A 21,143-nucleotide genomic window follows, 5' to 3' on the forward strand; every position below is an offset into this window, starting at 1 on the left:
AGTGATAGGAACTGTGAATATTTAGTGACTCTGTGTTTCATTATCTTCATTGTCTGTTTGTTATAGACTGCTGTTTATTAATTGTAAGAATTGACAGTACATATATGCTTTAAGCAGTAACAAAATGGCGGAATGTAGAGTTTAAACTAATCCTACTGGAGGTAAGTAAATTTCATTGCAACATTACCAATCTTTCATAAACGGCATTGATAACGTGGATGTCTAGGGTACTTAATGGAATCAGCCCTTGGACACAGGTTCTGAACTTGGAGTTGTTCAAGGAATCAGAATTGATTTACTATTGTCACATGTGCACATAGTGAAAAGTTTGTCCTGTGTACTATTCATACAGATCAAATCAAGGAGTGTTGCAGTGAGCATCAACCTTGAGACTGACCTTGACGCTTGATGCCGATTAACATCGGTGAAAAATTTTACCTCCCTCATTCTAAATACACCAAGCAGTTAAAGAATTTACATTGTATCATAATTAATTTGAATGGTTAGTAACTTTGTTAGTAAGCATAGTATTCCCCATGTGGAATGTCCTGTGTGTTCCAGTTCAGCTTTTAAGGTCAATGAAAATGCAGCATCAGTGGGGAAATAGTAAACACCTGAAGCTCATTACAACTAAGAACTTGATCCAATTATGTGTTCTGTAATATGTTCAGTCAGGGTCACATTGCCCATAGTTGTTTTTTCATTTTGTCACTTGTATCTGTTTTCCTGTGTCCATGGTCAGAAATACAACTGTGCTTCAACAAAGAGGGAAAAGAATGTTTTCACTAAATCATCATAGTAAATGGGAAAATAATAATCTCTAACGAACTACAATTACAGGGCTTCATTACTGTATCCTAAATGCTATAAAGTGAAAATGAAGCACAAAGTAATTATGTAATGTGGGGAAGGCACAGATAAAAAGTACAAGAAGCTGGAGTTTCTCCAAAGTGTGACCAAGCAAAAGTTACTAAGGCTGAAAGTGGAGCAGGGAAAAGAAATGAAAAGAGCCCAGAGTCTGAAATTCAATGTTTATCTCAGAGAAAGGTGTGCAAGTTGATAGGGTGGTAAAGGACGCATATTAGAACATTAGAAAGTTTTTGACAAGAACAAGTCATTTGGTCCAACAAAACTTGCCAAGTTCCTATTCATGTAGTGTGTAGAAATAACTGTTGAGTTTAGATTTGAACGTCTCTAAGGTACTACTCTCAAGTACGAAAGTAGGTAGTTTATTCCATGTGTCCACAACTTGCTGTCTAAAGAAATGCTTCCTGATGTTGGTCTTAAATCTCCCTTTAACCAGTCTCCACCTATGGGCCTCGTGTGATTAATTTTGAAGTAGCTGCCAATATTCACTTTATTTTTACCCAAGATGATTTTGAACACTTCTCTCATGTCTCCTCTCATTCTATGTCTACTTAGACTAAAAAGATTTAATTCTTTAAATCTTTCTTCATAGCTTATACCACACAGACCTGGAATGAGTCTCATCGTCCTCTGCACTCTCATCCCTCACACAATATGGAGATCAAAATTGTACACAGTATTCAAGGTGTGGCCTCACAAGCACATTATACAGCTTAAGGAGAACATCTCTATACCTGAACTCCACTGAGTGCATTATATAGCCCAATATTCTATTTGCCTTTCTAATTGCTTCTGCGCATTGTCTTGATGTTGATAGTGATGAGGCTACCAGGACACCTAAATTCCTCTCACACAGAGCATTTTCTAACTCAAGACCCCATTGTGTATTTGAATCTAATATTTCTACTTCCTACATGTAATAGTTTACATTTACTTATGTTAAATTTTATCTGCCCACATCTGGATTTTGTTTATATCTAACTGTATTGATGGGGAGGGAGGGGAGGGAACATCGACTCAGACCATGAGAGGCCTGTGTCGGGCATTTTAATGCCTTACAAGGCGCAGACTGGAAGTCTGTGTGGGGCGCCACTCCTTGCACAAACTAGAGCAATGTGTGATTAAGTGCCTTGCTCAAGGGCACAAGCACGCTGCCACAGCTGAGGCTCGAACTAGTGACCTTGAGATCACTGGATGAATGCCTTAACCACTTGGCCACATGCCCAACACAACTCTATTGATTCTGCTACCTAAATGTTACCAGCCGGTCCCACTAATTTTGTGTCACCTGCAAACTTTACTAGTTTATTTGTTGTGTGCTTATACAAATCATTAATGTAAATTAAAAACAGTAACAGCCCCCAAAACTGATCCCTGTGGAACCCCACTTTTAACATCTAGGTGTAAACATGGTCCTCTCACCATAACTCATTTTCTGTTTTTGAGCCAATTCTGCACCCATTCGCACATCTTACCCTGAATCCCTACCTCTCATAATTTAATTATTAACCTCTCGTAGGGTAACTTGTCAAAAGCCTTCTGAAAGTCCAAGTAATTGATATCAACAGCTCTATTGTATCATAAATTTTAGTTGCCTCTTCATAGAACTCCAGCATATTAGTAACACATAATTTCTGCTTTCTGAACCCATGCTAGATTTCTGTTTTTATCAGCTGTTTTCCTATCTCATTCTTTATTAATGTTTCTATGATGCACGTTAAGCTTACTGGTCTATAATTACCAGCGTCAGTGCAGTCACCCTTCTTATATACTGGGACAATGTTGGCCCATTTCCAGTCCTTAGGGATTTCACCAGTCTTAACTTTTGAAAAATATATGATAGGGGTTTGTATATATAATCACAGACCGGATATATACCCTGGAGATTTATTAACTTTCAGCCTTTTCAGCTGAAGCAGAACCTCACTTTCTAGGATCTCTAAGTGACTTTAAACACACTTATTTTTCTCTACACATACTGGCATATTGCTAACATCACAGGTGAATACTTAAGCAAATTATGAGCTAAGTGTATCTTTTATTTCCTTCTCTGCATAATTTATCACCCCACTATTATTCCTAATACATTTAACTTCCTCCTTGATTTTTTTTTTACCACTAAAGTATTGAAAAAAAAACTTGTGGTCAATCTTAGCATTATCAGTAATATCCTTCTCAACCTGCCTTTTGTCAATCCGAATTTCCCTCTTGGCACAACTCTCATATTTTCATATGCCCTATGGTTAACATCATTACTATTTCTTCTGCATTCCTTATATTGCTATCTTTTCATCAATAACTGTTATGTATTCATCAGTGTAGTTGATCTCTTGTTTTTATTGCTTCTCCCAGCCTTGGGTATGAACATTTCTTACAGTGTGTGTATTACCTCCTTAAATCAACCACACTGTTCCTCAACTGACTCAACGTCAAGCAGTTCCTTCCAGTTTACCTCCTGAAGTCTTTGCCGCATCTGCACAAATTTTGCCTTTCTGAAATTCAATTTAATGGCTTTGGTTTTTATTGATGTACTCTCCCAAAAAAAAACTTCGAGACCAACAATGCTCGGCACATTGAGCCAAGAGGTAATGTTCCAGCTATATAGGACCCTGGTCAGGCTCCACTTGGAGTACTGTGCTCAGTTCTGGTCACCTCACTACAGACAGGATGTGGAAACTATAGAAAGGATGCAGAGGACATTTTCAAGGATGTTGCCTGGATTGTGGAGCATGCCTTATGACAATGGGTTGAGTGAACTCGGCCTTTTCTCTTTGGAGTGGTGGAGGATGAGAGGTAACCTGATAGAGGTGTATAAGATGATGAGAGGCATTGATCATGTAGATAATCAGAGGCTTTTTCCCAGGGCTGAAATGGCTAACACGAGAGGGCAAAGTTTTAAGGTGCTTGGAAGAAGGTACAAAGGAAATGTCAGGGGTAAGTTTTTATGCAGAGAGTGGTGACTGCGTGGAATGGGCTGCCGGCGACATTGGTGGAAGTGGATACGATAGGGTCTTTTAAGACTCCTGGATAGGTACATGGAGCTTAGAAAAACAGAGGGCTATGGGTAAGCTTATGTAATTTCTAAAGTAAGAACATGTTCGACACATCATTGTGGGCCAAAGGGCCTGCATTGTGCTGTAGGTTTTCTATGTTATGATCACCTGTTCCTAAAGGCTCAACAACTTCCATACTCAAAATTATATCCTGATTTTTACAGAATATCAAATCTAGACCTCTTGTTAGTGTATTTACATAAAGGGTCAAAAAACAATAATTCAATAACTCAATGAATTCATTTTACTGTGTGACAAGAATACACATAGATTAAGATGTAGCTGTCCTGTGCTGGCACCGGTGGGATCAGCAGTTGGTCTGCCACCTATCTTCGGGAGAGAGAGAGATAAGGAAAACAATGGAGCAGTATTTGGAGATGTTCATGAAGGAAGGAGAGCTGGCAAGAGCGGCTCCCCCTTTGAACCCTGAACTGTTTGAAATGATGGACAGGCGATACCCCAGCAGGGGGATAAAAAGGGACAGGTTCGCTAAGGCAGGACACACACAAGACCCTGGAAGCGGTGCGCCTCTCACAAGTCGGTGGGAAGTACCGGGCCATAAACACACAGGGTGGAAAGGCACGATCGGCGGGAACCTGGTGTGTATCCGCCCTTGCCTGGGTCCCAGGTTCAGCGCAGGGAAACGATCGTATCTGGAAACGGAGGGGTCACGGTCGGTGACCTCAGATGACGTCACAAAGGACTCGCCCGACAGCTGACTGCGAAGGTCTGTGTGTGGAAGCCGTTTGAATATTCATTCGTTTTTGCCCTCTCTCTCCTTCCCCCCAACTGTCCATCTCCCACGGCAGCGATTACTGCGAACTGAACTGAACTTTGCATCACTTTGAAACTGGTCATTTGCCCCTAGACAACGATAGAGCTTGATTGATCCAGTTATCTGAATTCTGTGTACATGTATGTTTACCATTGCTGAACTGTTGCATTCGTTATCCTTTTGATTAGAGTACTGTGTTGCTTGTTTCTTTAATAAAACTTCCTTAGTTCTAGTAATCCAGACTCCAACTGAGTGATCCATTTCTGCTGGTTTGGCAACCCAGTTACAGGGTACGTAACAACTGTAATCCATTAGTCACTGGGTTCTCCCACTCAATATTTGGGAAATCAAAGTCTCCCATAACTATAACATCACCCTTACAGCTTGCTTTTCTAATATTCTGATAGTTATTTATTAACATCAATATAAGCATTAGTGGGTCTATAACATACACCCAATATTAGTCCTTTATCCCTATAGCTTTCAATTCTCACCCAGATATCTTCACTAAGGCTCCATTCATCTTCTATCATATGCAGCCTCGTGTTTAAATTCTCTCCTAGGTATGTAGCTATTCCTCCACCTTTATGATCTTGCCTATGTTCCTTAAGTATACCCTTTAATACTATATTCATCAGCATCCTTTGAGGTCAGCCAGGTTTCTGTTATTGCTATTATATCATACTAATACGTACTTGCATACAATTCCAGCTCGTTTATTTTATTCTTAATTCTTCTTGCATTTATACAGACCATCCTTAGTCTATTACTGACTTTTTTCCATCCTACCCTGACCCATTTTTATATCTTTGAAGCCTATAATCGATTTATACCCTAATATGCTATTCTTCACCATGGTGTTTAAACAGTTCAGCCAGGCCTCCCCCCTCCCCCACCGTTCCCTAGTTTAAACAGCCCTCAACTAACTGAATGTTGCCCAATACGAGTACTCCTCTGGTTCAAATGCAACCAGTCCCTGAGGTACAGGTTAGATCTGCACTAAAAGGCTCCCCTATGTCCCTCACCATGATTTGAGCCACACGGTAAATCTTCCTATCTCCTCCATTTTACCTGGACTAGTGCGTGGCACGGGCAGAACTTCCGAGAAAACCACCTTGTCAGTTCTGTCCCTAAGCTTCCCACTCAACTCTTTAAATTAGCCTTGCAGAACTGCCCTTACCTATGTCATTTGTTCCGATATGGACAATGACGACTGGATCCACCCCCAGCTCTGGCCAGGAGCTTATCCACTCGTCCGGGGAGGTCTCCTACACGTGTTTCAGGTTAGCAACAAACCTGATTCTCAACCCCCTCCCCCGATAACTGAATCCCCCACTATCACTACTTCCTTTTTACGGGATTTAGGTTTAGCATTAGAGAGGGTCCTGTCCTTGGTTGAAAACTTCCAACTCTGGAGTTGATATCCCGGACAGTGTGCACCTCCTGCTCTGCGTTTCCTTCCCTCGGACACCCACCTGTCTCTTTCTTTATAGTCTGGAGCCTTAACCCGTGGCTCTCTTGGGATGCACGCTATCTCCCTAAAAGATATGCTTGAAAATAGAAGGCTGCATATGATATGATATCCTTGTCTTTATTATTACTCCGGATGCAGTCTAACCAGAATCTGATAAAGCTGCAATGAAGGTGTTGTAATTAATGTCTGTGAGATAGATGGGTTCAGTGAAGGAGAACTTGTGCTGATTGGGCACCCTCCATTACCCGGAAGCAGTGCTGCTTTTCCGCACTCCGGCCCGGGATGGCGGTCTACCGGACTACGTGTGGTGTCTTCAGACGCCTTTTCAGGGTAAAGTCTCGTCGTTTTTGTACCCCCGCTCCATGCAGTGCTCGGGTTTGCCGTGGTTCTTCCAAAGTCGGAGACTCAGAGCCCCGACGCTGAGTGCTCATTAGCTGGAGTTGTGTTGAATGAGACAGACCAGTGTGTCCGCTGTGTTGGACCCCTTCGTCCTCGTTAGGGCAGCAAACGCGAAATTTAGCAAGGTCATCACTGCAACTCTGCCCATGCAGACCCTGCTGTAAACAAGTTTCTCCCGGTTTCGATTAAACAACTGCTTTTTCAATATTTTCCCTCATTCCATAACGTCCTCCAGTTGCCAAAAATAGTTTGCACCCTTGCTTCATAATTTTAAATTATTGGTATTAATCAAATTCCTGTGACAAATTCCTCTATTCATTCTTTCTCGTACCCACTGCTGGGCTCTACAAATGGACTTTCTGCGTAAAGCACGAGATATGTGATCTTGCATTTCAATTTTTCCTGTTCTGAGCATCTCGCCATTTCATTTCATTTGCATCTGTCGATTTTTTTAAAAATTGCCTGTAAGTCAATTTTTCTTTAGTGTTTTCGCCAAATGTTCACTTTTTTTCTTTCCTCTCGAATATATTTTCCTCCCTGGAAATGGTATCATTTGAGAGGTGTTTATCTTACCAGGCAGAACTAATACAACATATCTGTAAATGTTTATTTTAAACAGTGGTATGTGTCCAAAAAAACACACCCCTCAATGTTAACTATTTAATTTGAACAGTAAAATTAACTGTGTTTGAATGACAAAATTATTCATATTGGCTTTCAGGTTGATGGTGTTCCACTTTTGAATTATGCTGCCAATGATATGTTAACAGTATGCCTATGGTAAGTTTTAAAGGTTTTAGATAATTAGATGAAATAATTATTAAGGCAGATATAAAGTGACAATATAAAATGTTTAAAGAGAAGATCGTTCCACTGATATCTGGGCCAACAGTTAATCTCAACCAATAGTAACAAAACATTGGTCATTTATCTTGCATAATGTTCCTAGGATTTACTTACCAGTTGTGTGTTATATTTACTATGCAATAACAAACTTCGTAAATAATTTACGATTAAATATTTTGAGATGACTGGGAACATGATGAAAGGTTCTATATAAATAGATGACTTTAAAAGAATTCTTGAAATACAGTTTACCTTTACTGAAATTGTGATGCTGTTTTTTCCAATAAATATTGTATCTATTTTGGTTACAGTAGGAAAAGGTTACTGCCAATTTTTCCATCAAGAATTCATTGGGGATCTTCACACTATTCCATAGCTCCCTCGGTAAGGATTCCCGCACTTTTTGCTAGTGTTTTGGATGCTCTTTTTAAGGATCCATGCGATATATTTTAAGTACTGATCTGCTGTGAAAACTCGAGTTACCTTTCAAATTCAGAGTTAGAATCAGGCTTAATCCCATTGGCATGTATCATGAAATTTACTGTTAGGTAATACATAAAACTGTAAATTACAGTAAATAAGTACAAAGTTTGCAGAATAAACCAGCTGCACTTTTAAAGAATGTTGTATAGTTTATTTTTTGTATTTTGGATCCTCTAGAAAATGCCAAGTTATTTTTGCGTAAGATACTTGAAGTAACATTTCAGCTGATTCCTATCTATATGCAACAAGGAAACAAGCCTCTTAGTTCTATTCTGTGTTTACCATAAATGTGAGCAAATATTCAATTACTTACTGTTCTGATATCCCTAATATACCAATACAAGCTAATCTGAATGCTAGTTCTCAACCCTGAATGAAAATTCCATAATCTCAACTCAATTAAGACTTTATTTTGCTGTGAATTTCTGCCACAGAGTTCTCCTGCTCAAGAAAGAGTATTGATATTAACCTTTTCAGAAAAAATGTATCACTTGAAAGTTATTGCCAGTGAATTTCATGTAATGCTTTTTATGCCACCATCCTATACTTGTAATTTTCCTTTGTAATATCCTAATTTGCTATTCATTGCAAGTGTCAACCACTTCCTCTAAATCAATATACAGTTTACAGGCAGACTGTCATTTAAATGAAAGATTTCAAAAACTTACTGGAAGTCTTAAAAAAAAAGAATGTAATCATATGTAGAAAAAATAACCTTTATTTTCAAATATTATTTAATCAATGTTTCAATACCTGAGTTTACTTAAACTAATTTGAACATTGTTACTTCGAAATAGCATAGAGTTATATAACATTAGGAACAACAGGAATGATTCTACAAGTTAATCTAATTTCCCCAATATTAGGAAAAAAAATCCACAGAATGCTTACTCCAGGGCAGTATATCATTCAGTATTGGATAGTGTATCAGTGGGCTATGTTAACTCTTTAGTTTGGCCTTGGCCTTCTCTTCTGAACTATCTTCACATGTAGTCAATACTGTTTCAAGGTGGTAATCAGAATCATTATTTCCCTATTGAAATTTTTTCCACCATCTACGAATCCACATCACCACCTCAGTTAGTTTGCTGAAACTGACGAGGGATCACAACTTGTATCTTGGTCTGTGCAAAATAAGCGACTTTATAGTAGACAACATAAAATGAGATATTTCATGAGATGCTTTTTGACAGAAATGACAGAGGTACTCTAATATTTTCCCTGCTAAGTCATACGTTAAATAAAAATTGTTAGGTGTTAGTATATTTGCCTGCTTTGGAATTTGACATTTCCTTTTAGAATCAATGTCTGAAATAACTTATTGTAATTTTTCTGATTTAATGTTCATTTAGGTAACAGTAACAGATGACCCTGATACACTTTACAAGAAGATCTCTGTGTTGGTAAAAGGCCACGATAAAATGGTACTGGATAGCTATGAATATTTTGCCACACTTGCAGCTAAAGAGTTGAACATCACTGTTGATAAAGTGTAAGTTTTTAATTGTTCCTTGGAACACCTTTGCTGTGATGTTCTAGACTTATGCTAAGTGTAATTCAAATTCTTTTCCTTCAAATGCAGTTCAATAATGGGACAAGAAAAATGACGTACTCTATCAGCTCTACAAGTTTAATTGTGCAAACTTCCCTCAACATTTCTCAAATGGTTATAGTGTTATACATAAACTATGGTGGGGAGTAAAAACACTTGGTTTTTAGTCAATCCATGTTTGCACTAAAACAAAGCCATATTCCCCGACCATTACTGTGCAATTTTTCATACAGGTTTCCCCTGCCATCTGAAGGTAGAGCGTTCCTATGAAACGGTTCGTAAGCTGAAATGTCATAAAGTGAAGAAGCAATTACCATTTATTTACATGGGAAAATTTTCTGAGCATTCGCAGACCCAAAAATAACCTACCAAATCATGCCAAATAACACATAAAACCTAAAATAACAGTAACGTATAGTAAAAGCAGGAATGATATGATAAATACACAGCCTATATAAAGTAGAAATACTTCTCTACAACGATTGCCTGCACAGATCTCCGTAGCGAACTCACGCAAGCGCTCTCGGCAGAAAATCTGACGCAAGCGCTGTTGGCATAAACGCGCTCTCCAGTAACCTTTAAACTATGAAGCTGCCAAATCTACCAAATAACACGTAAAAATACACAGCCTATATAAAGTAGAAATAATATATGTACAGTGTAGTATCACTTACCGGAATTGGGAAAACAGCGCTGAGCACACTGATGATGGTGTGTTAGACTGAGTCGTCGCAGGCTGGGTGGTGCAGTGGCCCCCACCCTCCGGGCCGCCGACCCGATACATTGCCGCGAAGAACGCAGTGGTTGCCAGGAGGCACACAGCACGTCTTTAAGAAAAAAGCCGAAATAAACATGCTAATTAATTAGGTGCTGCCCGGCACATAAATGTTGGCGCAGATCAGAGGTGATTTCCGATTGCATCGCCTCTGATCTGGGCCGACAATTACGTGCTAGGCAGCACCTAATTAATTAGCATGTTTATTTCGGCTTTTTTCTTAAAGATGTGCTGTGTGCCTCCCAGCTACTGCTGCGTTCTCCGCGAATCGGTACAGTATCTGTCCGGGGCCCGGGTGTTGGGGAGGTGGGACACGGGGCTGTCATCTCATCGTCGATCAGGGCAGGCAGCTCATCTTCTCCTATGACTGCCTGCCTCGATGTCGAAGGTCGAGGTTCATCGTCTGCTGTGGCTGATGTGGAAGGCTTGCTTAACTGCTGAGCCTCGTGCATTTTTCTATCATACAGTTGTTTGTAAGCACTCAAACCATCCTGCAAGTATCCCTTAAACCTATGTACCCTTTCAAAATTAAAGTCGTACTTTATCATTGCAGCGAAAATCTCACGCAGTTGCTTCACTTTCTGCATTTGGTTGCATTCGGTTTTGATTATTATCCTTTCCTCTTCCGATTGCATCAGCTCTTCATCAATCAGTTCTTGGTCATGGGATGCCAAAATCTCTTCAACATCATCTTCGTCAGCTTCCACAAGCCAAACTCACTTTGTCCTTACTTCGTTCACCACGATTGAAACGCTTAATTATGTCTAGTTTTACGCTAAATGTAACACCCTTACTCTTTCAGGCTTTTCTGACACCTTAGAACTCATCTTGCTAACGGCTGCTCAATGCAACGTGTTTAAGCAATGCCGTTCTGAATCCAGGGGAGAGCGGCTGCCTTTTATTGTGTGCTGATTTTTTCGTGCGCTGATTTTTTATCGCGCACTGCCTTTCTTCATAACAGTGAAAACACCTTCTGAAAGCGAAAACAGGGTACCAATGTAGGTCTTCGTAACAGTGAGGTTTCGTAAAGCGAACGTTCGAAAAGCGGGGGACACCTGTACTCGTAAAACTTAATTTATACTTTATACTTTATTGTCGCCATACAATTGGTACTAGAACATACAATCATCACAGCAATATTTGTTTCTGCACTTCACACTCCCTGGATTACAAATATTAAATATTAAAGATATTAAATGTAACGTTCCGTTATATTGGCTCGTGTATGTCTAGGGGAAATCCAGCCCAGCACCCGCCTCAACACTCCCCTCAGGGTTAGTCGCCGCCCGAATCAATCACAAACATCAATCATCAGCCAGCACACCCAGTAAATTTTAACAAATACACTTTATAGATATTAGTAATTCTATGACATTAATATGCATTTGATACAGAGAGGAAAGTAATGGAAAAAAAGGCACCAACACTTATCAAAGTCCAAGTTCTTCGCGCGCTACCGTTGGAGCTCAATTGAATCCGGACGACCACCCGAATTCCGTCGACTCACGGCTCTGGACCACCGGAGTGATCGACCGGAGCCTCTCCGCACGTCCGCCGTCCTCTCCGTCTCTCTTCCGACTCCCCGTCAAAAACCCTGTCCACCGTCCTCCTCTGACTCCCCGTCTCTCCGCCGCCCTCCCCGTCTCTCCGCCGCCCTCCCCGTCTCTCCGCCGCCCTCCCCGTCTCTCCGCCGCCCACCCCGTCTCTCCGCCGCCCTCCCCGTCTCTCCCCCCACCCTCCCCGTCTCTCCCCCCACCCTCCCCATCTCTCCCCCCGCCCTCCCCGTCTCTCCTCTGACTCCCCGCCAAAACTCAGTCCACAGTCATATCATACACCATGGTATCCGAAAACAAAACGATACATAACCACCCATTGGCTAATATAAGGCTGCTATCTCACTTTAAAGTAAAACAAACTGCTAGCGCAAACTCTCTTCAGCGTTAAAGCACAACAAAGCCGCATTCCCCAGATTAACATAACAAAGTCGCCATTTTAAATGTAACAAAAGAAAGACCTCGTACATAAAAATAGTTAAAATTAGTAAATATTAAAAATTTAAATTATAAATCATAAATAGAAAATAGAAAAATGCGAAGTAAGGTAGTGCAAAAAAAACTGAGAGGCAGGTCCGGATATTTGGAGGGTACGGCCCAGATCCAGGTCAGGATCCATTCAGCAGTCTTATCACAGTTGGAAAGAAGCTGTTCCCAAATCTGGCTGTACAAGTCTTCAAGCTCCTGGGCCTTCTCCTGGAGGGAAGAGGGACGAAAAGTCTGTTGGCTGGGTGTGTCGTGTCCTGATTATCCTGGCAGCACTGCTCAGACAGCGTGCGGTGTAAAGTGAGTCCGCAGACGGAAGTTGGTTTGTGTGATGTGCTGCGCCGTGTTCACAATCTTCTGCAGCTTCTTTTGGTCTTGGATAGGACAACTTCCATACCAGGTTGTGATGCACCCTAGAAGAATGCTTTCTATGGTGCATCTATAAAAATTAGTGAGGGTTTTAGGGGACAGGTCAAATTTCCTTAGCTTCCTCAGGAAGTAAAGGCGCTGGTGGGCCCTCTTGGCTGTGAACTCTGCTTGGTTGGACCAAGTCAGGTCATTTGTGATATCAGCCCCGAGGAACTTAAAGCTTTTGACCTGTTCCACTTGCGCACCACCGATGTAAGTTGGGTCGTGCGGTCCGCTACTCCTTCTGAAGTCAACAACCAATTCCTTCGTTTTGCTGACGCTGAGGGATAGGTTATTGTCTTTGCACAATGCCACCAGGTTCTTAATTTCCTCTCTGTACTCAAACTCATCATTACCCGAGATATGGCCTACAGTTGTTGTATCATCAGCAAACTTATATATTGAGTTTGATGGAAACTTGGCTACACAATCATGGGTGTACAGTGAGTACAGCGGGGGGTTGAGTACACAGCCTTGTGGGGCACCGGTGCTCAGAGTGATTGTAGAGGAGAGCTTGTCCCCTATTTTTACAGCCTGGGTCCTGTCTGTGAGGAGGTTGAAGATCCAGCTGAAGATCTGAGTGCTAAGGCCCAGGTTCCAGAGCTTAGGAATCAGTTTATTTGGAACGATGGTATTAAAGGCAGAGCTGTAGTCAATGAAAAGGAGCCTTACGCATGTGTCTTTATTCTCCAGGTGTTCTAAGGAGGAATGTAAGGCCAGAGAGATGGCATCTGCCGTTGACCTGTTGCTCCGGTAGGCGAATTGCAAAGTGTCAAGGTTGACCGGTAGGGTGTGGTTGATGTGTGCCATAACCAATCGCTCAAAGCACTTCATAGCGATTGATGTCAGAGCCACAGGTCGATAGTCATTCAGGCATGCCACCTTGCTCTCCTTCAGCACTGGGATTATCGTTGCCTTCTTAAAACACGAGGGAATCTTAGACTGAAGCAAGGAGCAGTTGAAGATGTCAGCAAACACTCCAGCTAGCTTGCTTGCACAGGCCTGGAGAACCTGTCCCGGGTTGCCATCTAGGCCCGTTGCCTTCCTTGGATTTATCTTCAGGAAGGCCCTTCTAACGTCCTCCTCGGTGATGATGAATATCGATGCCACCAGGTCCGGTTCATCCGGAGGGAGCAGGACGCTCCTCTTCTGTTCAAATCTTGCGTAGAATACGTTAAGTTCGTCAGGAAGAGAAGCGCCACAGTTATTGATATTCCCAGCCTTTTCTTTGCGCCCAGTGATCTCATTTAGACCCTGCCATAGTTTACTGGCATCCCTTTGGTTAGCCTGGGCTTCCAACTTGGCTCGATATTGCCTCTTGGCGCCCTTAATGGCTTTCCAGACTTCACGCCTGGATTCCGTGTAGCGACTGGTATCCCCAGACCTAAAAGCCGCAGCTCTAGCCTTTAAAAGGGACTTGACCTCATAATTCATCCAAGGTTTCCGGTTAGGGAATACCCAGATTGTCTTGCAAGACACACAGTCCTCTGTGCATTTCCACATAAAGTCCATGACAGCTGAGGCATACTCATCGAGGTTAGCTGCCGAGTCCTTGAATACTAACCAGTCCACCGATTCAAAGCAGTCACGGAGGACCTCATCCGTTTCCTCTGTCCAACGTGACACTACTTTTGACACCGTCACCTCCCACTTCAGTTTCTGTTTGTAAGCCGGGAGGAGGAGTACGGCCTGATGGTCCAATTTTCCGAAGTGAGGTCGTGGGACGGAACAGTAGGCATCCTTGACTGCTGTGTAGCAGTGGTCAAGTATATTCGGGCCTCTAGTGGGGCAGGAGACATGTTGGTATAACTTTGGCAGCGTCTTTCTGAGGTTGACCTGGTTAAAGTCCCCGGCTGTAATGAGCAAAGCCTCCGGATACTTGGTCTCAAGTTCACCGATGTTGGCATACAGTATGTTCAGAGCACACTCCACGTCCGCCTGTGGGGGAATGTAGACTGCTGTCAGTATGACCGAGGTGAATTCCCGTGGCAGATAGTAGGAATGACACTTCACCGACAGGTGTTCCAGGTCCGGGCTGCAGGAGCTTGTCAGTGCCACTGTGTCCGAGCACCACCCGGTGTTGATCAGTAGGCAGACACCACCTCCCCTCGTCTTGCCCGAAGACGCCATGTGGTCCATCGGATGGATCAGAAATCCCTCCGGTCGGATGGCACAGTCGGGGGTGGCAGGGGAGAGCCAGGTCTCGGTGAAACAGAATACACAGCAGTTCTGCATCTCCCTGCGGTAGGTGAGTCTCCCTTTAAGATCATCCACCTTGTTCTCTATGGCTTGCACATTAGCTAGTAGGATGGTGGGCATAGGGACCCTGAAGCCCCTCAGCTTCAATCTGACCAGCAGCCCAGCTCTTTTCCCACGTTTCCTCGGTAAGTAGTGCATCTTTCCAGGTTTCCATCGATGCAGTGTGTTGTTGTCAACTCTTTGATGTTGGTCGACGCGTCCCGCGGGAATCGCGTCGTCATGTGCTCCGGGTCGGGCTGAGTAACTGGGGAGACTCTGCTGCCACTTCCAGCTGCCGGGGGCCCGGGCTGTTGATTGGGTCAGGCACCGAAGCCGACACTTAATCCCGGATGGCCGTGCTCCTTGCTGAAGCAAGCCCTTAAGCCGAGTCACAGTTGCGGAGGGCTCTGCTCCAGCCGAGGTCAGAGGCCTCACTTCCGGCAACTGGATGGCCACCAACGGGGCTTTACGGTGGTCGCTCCGGGGAAGCGTCTGGGGCACCTTGAGGTCTCCGCCATCACTTCTGTGTGGTCGTCTGCTCCAGAGAGGTGCTGGTCGGAATGGGCCGTGTCTCCAAGCGCTCCGGCACGGTAGCAGTGTGTAATTTGTTTTTCTTGTGAACGCTGATAAATGATGCTGAGAATCTGCAAAGGACTGCACTTAGCCAGCTCCATCATAGGCACAACCTTCCCCACAATTTAAGATATCGTTAAGAGGCAGTGCCTCAAGAAGGCAGCATCCAGCAGCTGAGGGCCTTCGCCATCCAGGACATGCCCTCTTCTCATTACCAACTTCAGGATGAGCCACGGGAGCCTGGAGACACAAGAGATTCGGCAGCCGCTGAAAATCTTGACCAACAAGCACAAAAAGCTGGAGGAACTGATGGAAGGTCTTAGCCTGAAACACTGCTGTTTCTTCTGCTCCATAGATGCTGCCTGACGTGAGTTCCTCATGACTGTTGTGTCTCTTACTCAGTGATGCAGAAGTAGCTCCTTCCCCTCTGCCACCAGATTTCTGAATGCTTCATGAATCTGTGAACACTGACCAGCTCATTATTTATTTTTTCTTTGCACTATTAATCTGTTTTGTATTTTATCGTAATAGTCTTTGCGTTGTTGCTGCAAAAAGAACAATTATCATATCAGGTAAGATGGTGATAGTAAACGTGAAGCTGCTGCTGCAAGTTGTTTTATTGGAACCTGTGCATATGTACATGTACTTGATGTGGCAATTAACTCGATTTTGAATTCGATATCAGGATGCCCAAGATACTGTACTCTTTGACAAGGCCAACTTTATTTTCTTTCAACCTTAGTAGTCCAGATGCCAAACTTCTAAATTCTATCAAACTGTTCTTTTCCTTCATTCTTTAAGATTCACTTTAACATCTTTATCATTGTCAAAAAGTTTTTAAAAAAAGATAAAATGTGGTTAATATTCTCCTGTGTTACCTTGGGATTTAAGGTCGTTAAACTAATGCAAGCAAAGTGCTTGTTTCCATTGGTAGGAAGGCAACTGATACTTGGATCACTGACAGAAAAAGCAATATTCCCATGACTGCATTACAGAAATATTATCTGCCATATATTTATCCCAAAATATCTAGTTGCTTTTTACTTAGTGCCGGCTAAATTCCATCACTGATGAAGGGTCTCGGCCCAAAATGTCGACTGTTTACTCTCTTACATAAATGCTGCCTCCAGCATTTTGTGTATGTTGCTTTGGATTTCCAGTATCTGCAGATTTTCTCATGTTTGTGAAATTTCATCATGGTAGTGATTCAAACAGACGAAATTCAAGTGTGACTGGTAAGAGAGAACTTCTGTAGGATTGACCAAAACTCTTGAAACACTTTACCAGATTGATGAAAACATTGTAGAAAGTGTATTTGTAACTATGCTTCATGGATTCCATAAATCATGGAACAATGTTTTTATGTACGACTTCTAGTTCTCCTCATCCGCAATACTACAGATCATGATTGTTTGAATATTATAATGTAGCTGATAGAATGCATTTGTAAAGTCAATGGAACTAAATATAATTTAAAATAAAATTTGCATCTCCTTTTATTTAAAGGTATGAGCCTCCAAAGAAAGTTGATAGATTGACACTTCTCAAATCTATTCACATTTTCAAGAAACACAGAGTTCAATATGAGATGAGGACTCACTACAGATGTATAGAGGTAAGTAAAAGGCAAAGCAGCTAGTCAGGACATAGTAAATACTTTAAGGTAAATATTCAGCTGATAGATGAAAATATTTAAATTTAAAATTATTTTTGTTACTACGTTGTGGCTGTTTTTACAATACTCGCTCCGTTATCTAATTGGCACAGATTTTGCTTTACTGTTTCAAAATTTTGAATAATCAGCCATAATTCTATTAAATGGCACAGGTGACACAGAGGGCCAAATGAGCTGCTTTTACTCATTGATGTAACTGATATTATATCTGTTGGGAAAGCTCTTTATTTTTCATTCTTTACCCTCATGTTTGATACTATTTTACTAATGTTCCCATGGTCTCCGGATTATATCAATTCCTGCTATTGTTTGGAAGTATTCTGACCAGAGCATGTTTTTTTTGTTTTATGATGCAGTAGAATTTGGCTATCTCAGGATTTCAGAATCCCTTTTGTTCAGTATCTGGCTCGGGTGATAGTTGCTGTACTCCCTTTAGGCTTATTGGAAAAATTTATTGTTGGAACGTTTATCTGATAAATATTGTGTACTGTCTTTAAAAAAGGAGGAATCTTGCACTCTCTGCCTATCCTTTCTAATCACCTGCCCATTAGGTATGATACTTCACTAAAGCCCTGCCTGTGATACTCAGTAGCACAGAGACTCCTCAGTTCAACTACAGCTCTAGCCACTCAATGAGATCAGTCATGAGCTGCAATTTGACACACTTCCTACAAGTATGGTCACCACGGACTTGAAGTTTCTTAACCTCCCACATCCTACCAAAAGAGCATATGATTATCCTAACTGCCATCTCAACATCACCAAAACTGCCAATGAAAGCATTAGAATTTGTACCTAAAACAGAGCATTTCTTCCTCATCAACAGTCACTTTCACATGGGCTGCTCTGTTCAAATGTTCTTCTCCACTTGCTAGGAATGTCAGGATCAAAATACAGATAAGGCCTGATCTGAGTTCTTTTAAATTTCCTTCCAGGATTGCTTGCTAGGACAGTTAGGGACAAAAAGCAAATGTAATGTAGGAAAAAAGCCCTGGCACCCTATGTTAAATGACTCTGGACAACAAAGTTTTAAAAAAAATGTTGCTTCCTCAATTTTTTTTTGTTAATGATAGACCACTAGACCACTTGAACACAAATATAGTTTCAAACTACTTGTATCATGTAGGAATTTGGAGAAACAAGGTATCAACTTTTCTGAACATACTGCATTTAATTGCATAGTGCTGCTGATGCTTTGCAGTAGTTCAACAAGCTACAAATGTTTTGTTGATGATTTCTGTTTGTACTCAGTATCTGACGCTTCTCGGGTAAGTGCCCAACAATAAACAGCCACAAAGTCCTGTTGAAATCTTTCACCATGCTTGTCACTGACAGCATCAAGATTTGCAGGGAAGCTGTCTAAATGGGAATGCAGAAAATGAATCCTTAGTGACACGTTCCACTTCATGGTGTTGTATGCTTGAAGCATGTTGATGCTCTGCAGTTGCCAAAAAAAAATTCAAGAACATCCTTGAACGCCTTCCATGTGATTTTTCTCCAGTCCCACTAGAAGTTATTTGAAATGCCTGTCACTGATGACCTGTTTGATTTGTGGACAAACAAAACTGCCTTCCTTAATCTTGGTATCAGTTATTTTGACTTGAATTATGATTTGAAATAAGAAATATAGGCGATTTTAAAAAATGGTGCATGATATGGAAATTTCATGGTTATTTTCATGATCAGCCGCCCAAAATCTAGAAGATACACCCAAAAGTGTTGAGGAAGCAAATACTTAGGAATCCAATGTGATCAGAATTTACTATTATTTGTTAATGAACCTAATAAATATTGTGAATAATATTTCCTTCTTGCAAGTAGTCTTTGATTAATGGACAAAAACACTGGCAAACATAAAAGCCTTGTTCAAAAATGGGTGTAAGTATTTCCCCAGCAGTTATTTGTCAGTTACTTTAACATAAGACATGAGAAAGTTTTTAGAATTAACTTGGGGTAAAGAAATAATTGAGTACTTTGAAAGTTGACATTTGTGAGTCTATTCCTGTCTCTTTATTCACTATTCTAGAAATCCGGTGAAATGTTTTGATAACATAGATTGATGAAGGAGAAATTGAGGTTGCACGTGGCACATCTTGGGTTCAATCCTGACTTTCAGTTATGCAGTCTTTGTGGATTTTGTGTGTAACCACAAGGGTTTCCTCCTGTATTCCAAAGACATACAGACATAATTGGTGGCTGTAAATTGCTGCTGTTTTGTCGGCAGCTATGGTGGACGATGAAGAGAAGGTGGGGTATAAGTGTGAATAGGAGCTTGATGGTCGGCATGGACTCAGTCAGCCAAAGTGCATGTTTACGTGCAGTATGACTGAGTGAGTAGGTGTTTGTAAGGATCTTTGAGGATAAACTTTACATAAGAAAATAATACTTCGAAAAATAGAGGAACCTGCAATAAAAGGCCTGGAGAATACTATAGAACAATTGTCTTTCATTTGGGTATATTGTATAAAAATGGTGGGATTAAAATATCTAAAGTGTATCAAATTTAGAAGTGAAGAGAATAGTAAGACTCCTGGCAGCTGAAATTTAAAACAAGTTGTAGAAGTTCATTTTGGGAGGAAAGAAGCAACAATGTGTACAGGTAGATGGAACCTATCCACGTCCAGAAATATTTGAAAGTAGTTCAGTAACTGGTTAGCAAAGAGCATGATTGACTAGATTCTGGATTATTTTTTATTCTTCATCTTTGCCAGCTCAAACATTTGACTGGAAGCACTGCTGATGTATATTTGGAATATATCCAGCGCAATCTTCCTGAAGGAGTCGCAATGGAGGTGACCAAGGTCAGTCTTGTATTGATAATGGGGTTTCTACTATTTTTCTCATTTGTCTCTCAGAAGTCTGTAAATCTTTAAATATTTTTGCTTTTTCAGACAATGTTAGAAAAGGTACCTCACCATCTTAAAGAACCTGTTTGGAAGACAGACCCTCCAGAAGATGAAGGAAAATCAGTTTGATATAACCAATGGACAATATGTATGACACTTTATTTAATGAGCTATTACAATACAAAATATTAAAGTTCATTTGTCAAAGTGATATCTTCAAGTTGTATTATCTAGGCTGCAATGTTAAATAATAAAGGTAATATTCTTGAATTTGCCAAGACTACAAAACAGAAGAAAAGGATTTAGCAGCTAAACAAAGATGTTTACCCATATGTAATTTCCACAATGGCAAGCCATTTGAAGCTATGTTACATCCAATTAAGTAAATTTCCATACAATCACTGTTCCACTCAGGGAAACATGGCAGAAATTAGAATCTAACAAAACAAAGCCAGTATAAAATGATAATCTCTACCCACCATTAAGAGAAGGGGGTTTAGAGTAACATTTCAGATGAAATACAGTACAGCACTACCACTACTTAAAGTAATCACAGTTCCCAAGCTGGAAATGGCACATAAAAATATTTTCAAACTGCATAAAAGTAGAGTTCATGATTCTTTACGATAGAGATCTTCAACCTCACGAGATGTCTAGACATAATGCACAAGTAATAGTTCATTCAAGATTTAAATGTGCATGAAGCAATGAAAAGTAATATAAATAATTTGGGAGTCCAAGGAGTTACAGGAATATACAGTAATGGCTTGAAACATCTGTTCCAAGTATTGTTGGCAGTCTAATCTAAATTTCTTTGTCAGTTTTATTATTTGCTGCCCTTCTTTTTATCATCTCATTATTTTTTATCTGTATCCCACAATAAAAAATTTTAATAATAAATGATTTTATATGCACCCATATGTGGAGTGTTTGATGGTTCTGGGCCTTTGCTCACTGGAATTTAGCAGAATAAGGTGGGTGGAGGATCTCACTGAAACCTACCGAATGTTAAAAGGCCTAGACCGTGTGGACGTGGAGACGATGGGGAGTTCCAGGACCAGATGGCATAGCCTCAGAGTAGAGGGATGTGACAGTATATTTATTATCAAAGTATACTATATACAACCTTGAGACTTGTCT

The 21,143-nt window shown here is 41.1% G+C and overlaps 1 protein-coding gene across 1 annotated transcript; it reads left to right on the forward strand.

Annotated features, from left to right (window-relative positions):
• Positions 1 to 6,411: 6,411 nt before the first annotated feature.
• Positions 6,412 to 20,921, forward strand: mrps10 (mitochondrial ribosomal protein S10). The gene is made up of 7 exons (XM_072267052.1): positions 6,412 to 6,499; positions 7,290 to 7,348; positions 7,726 to 7,798; positions 9,250 to 9,389; positions 16,989 to 17,097; positions 19,869 to 19,958; positions 20,049 to 20,921. The coding sequence occupies exons 1-7, from the start codon at positions 6,452 to 6,454 to the stop codon at positions 20,130 to 20,132; spliced, it is 603 nt and encodes a 200-aa protein (XP_072123153.1). The 5' UTR covers positions 6,412 to 6,451; the 3' UTR covers positions 20,133 to 20,921.
• Positions 20,922 to 21,143: the final 222 nt, after the last annotated feature.

The sequence above is a fragment of the Mobula birostris genome, chromosome 8, assembly GCF_030028105.1.
Source record: "Mobula birostris isolate sMobBir1 chromosome 8, sMobBir1.hap1, whole genome shotgun sequence".
Lineage (NCBI taxonomy): Eukaryota > Metazoa > Chordata > Chondrichthyes > Myliobatiformes > Myliobatidae > Mobula > Mobula birostris.

Excerpts from the sequence above, each read along its gene's own strand:
- mrps10 (XM_072267052.1), top strand. The coding sequence starts at position 6,452 with ATGGCGGTCTACCGGACTACGTGTGGTGTCTTCAGACGCCTTTTCAGG. Across the intron at positions 9,390-16,988 it reads AACATCACTGTTGATAAAGT|GTATGAGCCTCCAAAGAAAG; the intron begins GTAAGTTTTTAA and ends TTTTATTTAAAG. Across the intron at positions 17,098-19,868 it reads CTCACTACAGATGTATAGAG|CTCAAACATTTGACTGGAAG; the intron begins GTAAGTAAAAGG and ends CATCTTTGCCAG.